The following is a 9,504-nucleotide window of genomic DNA, read 5'->3' as shown; positions in this document are numbered from 1 at the left end:
CCCACTCACACTGCCCCCTGGCTTCTCCCGAGGAGCTCACTGGGCTGCTTCCTCTGGGCTCTCTTTTAGGGGTGTGTTCACCAAGCCCATAGACAGCTCGGCGCCGCCTCAGCAGCACTTCCCTAATGCCAACGGAGCTCCGAAAAGGTGTGTCCACGGGGTGCTGGCCGGCCAGCCAGTGGGGGGCTGTGAGGGCCTGGGCCGGGCTCATGGCAGAGATTACTCTGCTCATTACTGAGCGGGAGGTGGGTGGCAGCTGTTTCTGCATAGGGTTGAGCCCTGGAGAGCAACACAGGGGTGACCAGAGGCAATGGGTTGGGGCAGGATGCAGCTGCACAGCAGGGACTGTGAGTCCCCAGGTAGATGCGTGGCCTGGTTCAGTCACTCTGGTCTCTGAGCCATTACCGGTGACCTTGCCCTTGAGCCAGTCCTGACTTTCAGGAAGCTTTGACTTGCTGATTGACTGCAGTGAGCTGTATGCTTTAGGCCACTGGTCCCTGACCTTTCTGGCACCAGGGACTGGCATTCCTATGAGAATCTAATGCCTGATGATCTGAGGCGGAGCTGAGGCGGTGATGCTGGCGCTGGAGAGCGGCCGCAAATACAGACGTAGCTTCCCTCGCTTGCCCGTTGTTCACCTCCTGCTGCCCAGTTCGTAACAAGCCACACACCAGTACTGATCTGCGACCTGGAGGTTGGGGACTCCTGCTTTGAGCCGCCTTCTTCCCGGCAGGCTCAGGTGGCATACTGTCAGAGTAACTTCGTGTTAGGCTGAACCGGAGTTCTAGCAGAAAGTCAGGGCCAAGGGGGCTGGGTCCGCCCTTGGCAGGAAGTCTGACCTGCTCAGGGTGCCGCAAATGTTCTGGGTGTCTGGCAGAGCTGAGAGCAGACAGGAAAGGCCACCAGCATTCTCTCATCCACCTACCACATGCCTGCTGGGCTCTGCGGGCAAATCTGGAGGCGAGAAGGAGCCTGCGGGTGGGCACATGAAAACTCCTTGCCTCTCCAGCACCGCAGGTTTGGTGAGAGCGGCTCCCGCTGGGCCTCTGCGCCCCTCCTCCTCTGGCTACAAGATGACCACCGAGGATTACAAGAAGCTGTGAGTATGCTGTCGCACACACAGCTCTGTTCCCTCCTCCAAGGAATGAGCCCAAACACCGGCCCGCTGAGGGCAGCGGGCCGCTTCCCCGGACCACAGTCCAGGAGTACTAGTCCTGCCGGCCTGACGTCCCAGCCACTTGATGCTCTGGCCAGGAGGCCACCAGCTGGTGACAAGCCCCGGAAAGTTGGATGTCCAGTGGGTCTTGAGAAAGGGTCATGGGTCATGACCCTCCGGCTGCTTCTGGCTGGCTATATTTCCTGGACAGGCCTCTGCACCCCTTTGGGCTGGGGCCTGATAATCCTAAGCATGCTGCTGCCTCTGGAAGCCATCACTTATGGGCGTTTTGTGCCTAAATCTGAGCTGCTTCTTGGTTGTCAATCTTTGGGGTTTCCTCTGGGGTTCCCCTCGTGGCCCATACCGAAAGCCCATTCCTGTGTGCCTAGAGGTGCGGGTTCTGTCTTTATATTGTTTGTTTCTTGTCACCATTGTCCAGGGACACGGAGCGGCTAGGGAATGTTTCTGGAGAAGGGGCGGGGTTTGAACTGGCTCTTAAAGGACAGTTAGGGAGAGAAAGGAGGGCCGGCTCTTGAGAAAGAACAGTGCCATGAGCAAAGGCCCAGGGAGCAGGGGTGCAGGCAGGGGGCGGAGGAGCCATAAGCGCCAGCACCCTCAACCCCTCCATCGCCCCCTCCCTCAGGGCACCTTACAACATCAGGCGAAGCTCAACCTCAGGGGCTGCAGAAGAGGAGGACGTGCCGTTCTCTTCCGATGAACAGAAACGAAGGTGACGGTGCCCACCGGGCGTCCCTGGGGTGGGGCCGGGGACCAAGTCTGCGCAGACCAGTGAAATAGGGGTTCTGCCAGGTGGGGTGATAAAATTTGCAACATGTAGGACATCAGTGCTGACCTGTGCTCTGGAGAAGTGCTTGCTAGCAACAGCTGTCATCCCTTGAGACCCAGAGCCACCCACATAGCTCGGGCAGCTCAGGGGACCCTCTTATGAACTGTCTACGGGGCAGAACCTAGGTATAGAGGTTGGGAGAAAGCCTCATCTGTGGGTGGACAGAGGGTGGGAGGGACATGCTTCAGGACTGCGCGTCAGTCTGTTGAAAAGGATCCCGAGCAAATTGGACCAAAATAGGCAGCGCAGGGGACGCCCAGTGTGTGCTGTGTGTGCAGAGTCGGGGCTGGGTCTGCAGGTCTGGGGGACAGGGCCAGGCTCCAGAGGTTCCAATACCCCCCACCCCAAAGTAAAACACGCGCTTGGACAGCAGCTAGGCCCTAAAGGAATAAATGCACCCAGGCTCAGCCTGTCTTTCCCCAATCCCAACATCTGCCAGCCCCTCTGTGGCTCCGGAAGCGGAGCAAAGCCCCCTACAGATGGGCAATCCTAAGGGCAGAATGCACAGTGGCAGGAGTCCCCGGGCCTGACAGGTGCTGCGGAAGAGCCAGGCCCCCTGGCATCCATTGGTCAGTCTGCCACCAGCTGGTTGTGTGACCTCATGCAAGTCCCTACGGCTCCGCGTGCCTCAGTTTTCTCATCTGTAAATCATGAATGACTAGCACCTACCTTCCTGGGGCGTCAGGATTCAAGGAGCCAGCGTGGATTGGCAACATCCTGTGTCGATAAACGTGGGCCGCCCTTCCCTTGGTCTCTACTTCTCTGCAAACAGTCTTCGGAGCAGGCACTAAACGGGGTTCGCTCCCTTGTTTCAGTGGGGTGTCTCGAGCCATCCCGAGTACCTGCCCTTTAGATGTCCCCTCCCTATGCCACTACAGGTCAGAAGCTGCAAGCAGTGTGGTGAGGAAGACAGCCCCCCGGGAGCGCTCCTACGTCCTGTCAGCAGCCAAGAAGAGCACCAGGTGAGTGGCACGGTGGGAGGCACAGCTCAGCCACCGGCTGGAACAGTTCCCCTCAGGGCCCTGGTCTTCCTGTGCCTGGTGAAGGGTGTGGTGAGTGGGCCCTCCCAGCCGGACCTTTTGGGATTCTCCAGTACACTTTCTGGAAAACCTAGGGGTCTGGCTGCTGCCATCAGGGCAGGCAGGGTGCTAGGAATGGGAGAGAGACCCAGGACCTTCTGCGGTGGGGTGATCAGGATGCCACCTGTGTAATCCATGCATCCTACACAACACATCACCCTTCTGCCTCCTTTTAGCTGCCCCGCCCAGGAGACACAGGCGCCGTTCATTGCGAAGAGGTAAGTGTCAGCAAGGAAAGCCTTAGAAGCCTGTCGCTGGCGGTGGAGAAGCCTTTCCTGTCAGCTGTACTAGGGGAAGGGTCATGTGATGGGGTGGGGTAGCTGTCCCGGAACAGGGATAGTTGTGTGGGACTGCTGGCTTCTGTCTGGAGGCCAGGTGAGCACCCGGGTGGCCATGGTGGCACATATGGCACCAGCAGCCAGTTCTGTGAAGATGGGAGCCTGGCCGAGAGAACAAAGCTTATGGCTGCAAGCTCCCATTTGCCAGTAGCTAACAGGGCTGGGTGCCTGACCGAAGATGGAGCCGTAGTATTTCCAAGGGCCTCTGGGGTTTTGAAGCAAAAGCAGCTATGGGGGCATACACGAGTCATTCCCTTGCCCCCTTACCCCCATCCCCACTACCAGGGACAGGCTGGGCAATGCCCTTGCAGGAGCTGCACTGGCCTGGGGTCCAGAGGCTTGTCATTGGGAGCCCCTGCCTGGCCAGGCCCTTAGGAGTGACCATGACATTGGAGATGGGCCGTAAGGGGTGAACAGGATTCAACAGGGAATGATCAGGACATCAGGACACTCCAGCTGAGCAAGGGAGGGCTGTTGCCATTTGGTGAAAAGGACATCTTTTGGGAGAGGAGACTATTTGGGGAGGACAAGGAAGAGACTTCTGGAAAGCTGAATTTTAGGAATGTTGCATCAGGTAGATAGGAAAGGCCTTCATGACGAGCTAAAGACTCAAAAACGAGGAAGCCGACATGCCAAGTGTTCTAGGTAGAGGGTCCCACCGTGCAAAGGCCCGGAGGTGCGGATAGCATGCTGCGTTGGAAGAGCAGAAAGACTGACTAAAACGCAGCCAGTGGAGGGTGATGGCAGCGCGAAGGAAGTGACAGATGAGTGTGCTGTTAGCGGCTGTATTAGGTTCCTTGGGCTGCCATAACAAAGTACCACAAACCGTGTGACACAAACACCGTAAATGTATCGTGTCCTAGTTCCGGAGGCTGGAAGTCCAAGATCAAGGTGTTAGCAGGGTGGGTTCCTTCTGGAGGCCGTGAGGCAGAATGGCTCCCAAGAGGCTCTTCCGGCTGGCGGCGGCACTGCCATCCTTGGCGAGCCTCGCCGTGCGCATGCGCCACGGTGGCTCCCGCCTCCGTGTTCGTGTGGCCGCCTTCTCTGTGTGTCCACGTGCAGCTTTCCCTCATCCCATAAGGACGGCACCCTTGGATTTAGGGCCGCTCTCCTGCCCGACGATCTCACCTACCCCTGACTGCGTCTGCAAAGACCCTGTTTCCAAATAAGGTCACATCCACACGTCCCAGGGAGGCATGGACTTAGGGAGGACACTATTCAACCCAGTATGCCGTCCTTATCCCAAAACAGAGTTGACAAGCCCCCAGCCCGCGCCATCTCCTGGCCATAGAGTCCAGTGAAAGAAAGCACGGGCTTCAGAGGCAACTGAGCAGGCCACGGGGCCCTGGGGACAGGTGCTACATCTGTTTCTCTTCTTGCCCAAAGGGTGGAGGTGGTGGATGAGGACGGGCCTTCTGAGAAAAGCCAGGAGCCACCTGTTCTGGCGAGATCCCCTCCTGGATCCAGCAGGTAATCAATCAATGAATCAATCACTCAATCAATCAATCATCTCTGCCTGGGGCTGGCGGCTTCCAGGCTTGCCTGCCACTCAGTCAGTCACTGTGGTATCTCTGCCAGGTCATCTCCTGGCAGAGCCTCAGAGTCAGTGTCCCCATGTGCCCAGTGACAGGATGGGGCACAGAAATCAGTAAGGGCCTATCTGGCTGGATGTCCTAGGGCTGGAAGGAGCAAACAGCTCGGCCTTCAAGGAGAGACCACTGCACTCCTGTCTGTTCAGTGATTATCTGTGTCACGGGGTTGGAGAGGGTCCGCCACCAGGGCGCCAGCCCTGCCACTATCAGGCTTGTTCAAGGTTCTCCTACAAGTTGGCCAAGTTCAACCTGCCAATGCCGTCCTCCCCCTCCTGCCGGGGAAGGACGCTCTGCAGTCCCCAGCGCTGTTCACAGATGCCTTCTTTGCCAGTGTGGACGGAGGCCGAGCCAAAGTGTCTCGGGCGATTTGGATTGAGTGCATGCCAACTCCGCCGAGCCCTGCCGGGAGCCGGGAACCCAGGTGGGTGCCTCAAGCTGACTCTGGCCTGCGAGCCAGTCAGACGGGAGGGTCTGGCAGTGGGGTGACAGGGCAGGGGCAGGCCAAGCGCTGGCGATCTCACTGCAGGCGGGGCCCTGATTTGTCCTGATTTCTGAGCTCAAGTGTCCGGGCAGATAATGGTGCTCTCTTGTCTGTGGATGAAGAGCGATCAATACCTCCTTGTACTCCGTGCTGAATCCTGCTAAGTCCTGCCGAGAGTGCCACCTCCCTGTTGTCACTGCTTTTTAAAGCACCTGCCTGGATTGGGAGCTTTGCCTAAATCCAGGTCTGCTACAAGTTGCACCTCTGTGCCACCCGTTGAAGACCCCGAGGCCGGAGGGGCAGAGCGCCTGTCCCTACAGGTCACTTTCAGGGGCCCCGGCAGCTGTTCCAACTCCCATAATGTCACTGTGAGCCCCCGTTCCCCTCTCCAACTCAAGCCGCACAACCATTTGTATGTCACGACAGTCCTCAGGGCCACCTCCTCTGTGCCAGGAAGGAGACAGACCACCTGCCACAGCACAGAGCTCTGCCAGAAGGCCCCTCCTCTTCATTCAGCCCTTCTTTGGATTCTTCCTATGTGTCTGGACTTTTGTCCATAAGAACATTTGAACAAGTGGAAAGATTTGAGAACTGTTGACAAAGTAGCACTGATAGGACTTGGTGACTGATGGGGTCTGTGGGCTGGCTTACTTTGCTAGGGCTCCTGTAACAAAGTCCCCCAAGCAGCGTGACTCGAACAACCGAAATGTATTGTCTCCCAGTTCTGGAGGCAGAAATTCTGAGATCCAGATGTTGGCACGGTCGGCTCCTTCTGAGGCCTCTCTCCTTGGCTTGGAGATGGCCGTCTTCTCCCCGTGTCCTCACGTGGTCGTCCCTCTGTGCGTATCTGTGTCCTCATTTCTTTTTGTAAGGACACCAGTCGGATTGGATTAGAGCCCACCCCAATGATGTCATTTTACCTTAATCGCCTCTTAAAGACCCCGTCTCCAAATACAGGCACATTCTGAGGTCCTGAGGCTGAGGACTTGAACATATGAGTTTTCGAGGGGCCACGATTCAGCCCAAAATACTGCACATCTGTGATTATTCCTTATTTCTCTCATTAACGAAAGCAATGAATGGTTTCAGATGCTTTTTAAAGCAATATGGAAAGAGAATTAGGTTGTACTATATTATGGATTTGAGAGGCATTTTCACATTTCTTCCAGAAAATTTCTTTCAATGCTTACTACCCACCACCTGGCTGTCATAGCAAGATGGCTGCCTCAGTCTGCTGGGGCTGCCGTAACGAAGTACCCTAACTGGTGGCTCACACGACACAAAGGTATTGTCTCCCAGTTCTGGAGGCTGGATGTCTCCGATCAAACTTGCCTGTGAGGCCTTGGCCTCACAGACCTGGAACTGGAACAGAAACGGAACTGGGACCAGATTATGGAATGTTCCAGACACCAGAGATATCTTACAATGAGGCAGACTCCTCCGGGAAGGAGGGCTGGTCAGGCAGGCGTGCTGCTTCCCTTCCAGTCTGCAATCATGAAATATCTAGAACCTACTGGGCAGCTTCCAGGTGAGCTGCTGGCCGGTCCTAGGCAGCCCTTCTCTCAGACCTGACCCCATCAGGCCCTGCAGTGGGCCAGGCAGCCATCATCGGTCCCGTACGCCCAGCTCCTGTCTGCCTGGCTGTCTGAGAAAGGCCAATCCTGGCCGTGCTCCTGAAGGGTCCCCGTGACTCAACAAAAGCCTGAGTCCCGCAGCACCTCAGAAGAAGCTGGTTTACGGCAGAGTGGGACAGGACAATATGACAGCCTTGTCCCCAGTCATGACTCTGCCCCGTACCCCCTCGGCTCAAGTCAGAAGGTCAGTTCCTCATCTCATGCAGCGGGCCAGCCGGAAGGAGCTCCCCTGTCTTAGGTGCCAAATGCTTTAGACTTCGATGAGGGCTGAAAGTTCGGGATACGAATTGCCACACGGGGACGCCCGCAGGCTGTGTCTTTGGCACTCACCAGCTTCTCTTTCCTTCCATCGGAACTCTAACCTTGCTCCAAATTCCAGACCTGCCCGGGCATCCCAGAGGGCCCTCCGCTCCAAGTGTCCACGTCTGATCTACTTGTCTCCACCATCGCCCCCCCCCACCCCCCGCCAACTGCTCAGCCATGGGAGGGGCCCTCCCTCCATGCATCCGGGGCCTGGTTTCTTGGGTTCATCTCATTTTTCCCCTCTTGTCGTGGGGTAACCCCTGCCCACCTTCTGAACTGAGCTCACTTGGTTACCCCCTCCCACAGAAACTGGCTGCTGCCCCGTCACAGTACTGGCCAAGCTTCTTTGGCTCTCTGCCTCACCCAGCCAGGGCAGGGCCTGTAGTCTGTGCCCCAGCATGCTGCCTGGCAGAGTAGCTGGGGAGCAGTGAGTAAGAGCACAGCTTCCAGCACAAGGTGAAACCCTGGCATTGCCCTGTACTGGCTGTGTGACCTTGAGCAAGTCACTCTACCTCTCTGTGCCTCAGTTTCTTCATGTGTAAAATAGAAAGCGGTGATAACTAGTACTCAATGCTGTCCCAAATACTAAAGTACATAATGCTTGTAAGGTCCTTTGCGTAGTGCCTGAGTGCCGGTATTGCTCAGGGCTCCCCACTAGAGGCGTGCTGATTTACAGGCCCTTTCTTCAAATGGCTAAAGATACCAATATCGCCACCTGCTGGCCTCTGAGGGAAATGCGTCTGTGGGCTCTGGAGAAAGAAGTACGGGCATCCCCCGCTTTTCGAAAGTTCACTTTCTGCCACTTTGCATTTACGAGCAGAAAGTCCTACCTTAGTATCTGCTTTCACTAATCGAAAGAAATCCTAAGAGGATTTTTGTTTGTATGAAAAAAGGCAAAAAGGGAAAATAGCTCATTGCTTCTTCGCTTTATGCCATTTTGACTTATGAAAGGTTTCATAGGAACGCTCTACTTTTGGATACCGGGTGAAACATACTCCCTCCGCCTCTCCTGTCTCTCTCCATCTTTTAGCTGGATGAGTTGCACACTCTTTGGCACAGGCCACTGTCAGTCGTGTTCCCGCGGGCAGCTGGGGCTGCACTGGATGAGTTTTCTTGGCCTTCGAAACCTCTTAGCCTAGCTGTGAACTTCAGACTGGACTAGAGCCTTCTGTGGTTAAGGGTCTGGGGAAGTGGCGGTGCTGGTGGGGGGCTGCAGGGGAGAGAGGCTGCAAGGCTCCCGTGTGAAGTTGCTGCGGCTGCCATAACAAGGCATCAGAGACTGTGTGGATTAAACGACAGAGGTTCATCCTCACAGTTTTGGAGGCCGGAAGTCCTAATACAAGATTTCGGCAGTGCTCCCTCCAAAGGCTCTGGGGAGCATCTGTTCTAGAATTTTCTCGTAGCTTCTGGTATTGCCGGCAATCGTTGCTGCTTCCTAGCTCTTAGATGCATCACTCCAATCTCTGCCTTTGCCTTTGTACGGCCGTCCTCCCTCTCATTGCTGTGTCCAAATGCCCACTTTTTATAACGACATCAGTCATAGTGGATTAGGACCCACCGTACTCCAGCATGGCCTTATCTTAATTGACTACATCTGCAATGACCCAATCAGGTCACATTCACAGACACCAAGGGTTAGTACTTCAGCGTATCATTTGGGGAGGACACAAAGCAACCCATAACAGCCCATCTGGAAGAGCTTCCATTTGTCCTAGGTCTTTAAGAAGCCACCGCTCAGGGGAATGACAAAGGAGGAGGGTGGTGAGGGAGAGATGCCAGCTTGGGCAGGCCGAGGCAACGCTTTGTTCCTAATTCCTCTCTGACATAACAAGAAACTGCAGTGAGAAAGTATGTTTTCCTTGCGTGTGATATCCCCACGTGGAGCGTGTTGCTGCTCCCTGGCACCACGTGCTTTCGATGGGACAGGGAGGGCAGGCGGCCCGGGGCTTGTTGCTGTCATCATAACTGTCATGGGAAGAGACTGGCGGAGATCAGAGCTGCTTGCGTGGACCGGGCCCTGTCCTGGCTTTCATGTGAGGGGAGGCCCTGCTCCTGGCAGCCCTGCCGTTTCACT

General features: G+C 56.1%; 1 protein-coding gene across 3 annotated transcripts in view; it reads left to right on the top strand.

Annotated features, from left to right (window-relative positions):
* ZNF185 (zinc finger protein 185 with LIM domain) overlaps positions 1-9,504 on the top strand; it is a 48,170-nt gene that overhangs the window by 2,397 nt on the left and 36,269 nt on the right. For 2 of the 3 annotated variants that reach the window (XM_023525800.1, XM_023525798.1), the window contains exons 1-7: positions 75-147; positions 1,010-1,099; positions 1,800-1,886; positions 2,882-2,965; positions 3,259-3,300; positions 4,807-4,890; positions 5,344-5,433. In XM_023525800.1, coding sequence (XP_023381568.1) covers positions 1,074-1,099; positions 1,800-1,886; positions 2,882-2,965; positions 3,259-3,300; positions 4,807-4,890; positions 5,344-5,433 — 413 coding nt within the window. In that variant the 5' untranslated portion in view covers positions 75-147; positions 1,010-1,073. Of the gene's footprint in view, positions 1-27; positions 148-1,009; positions 1,100-1,799; positions 1,887-2,881; positions 2,966-3,258; positions 3,301-4,806; positions 4,891-5,343; positions 5,434-9,504 lie in introns of those variants that run through there. The other variant, XM_023525801.1, reaches the window with a different exon arrangement.

Source organism: Pteropus vampyrus, unplaced genomic scaffold (genome assembly GCF_000151845.1).
Source record: "Pteropus vampyrus isolate Shadow unplaced genomic scaffold, Pvam_2.0 Scaffold629, whole genome shotgun sequence".
Lineage (NCBI taxonomy): Eukaryota > Metazoa > Chordata > Mammalia > Chiroptera > Pteropodidae > Pteropus > Pteropus vampyrus.
Note: the sequence above shows the minus strand (reverse complement) of the source record. Positions and strands in the feature narration are given on the sequence as shown.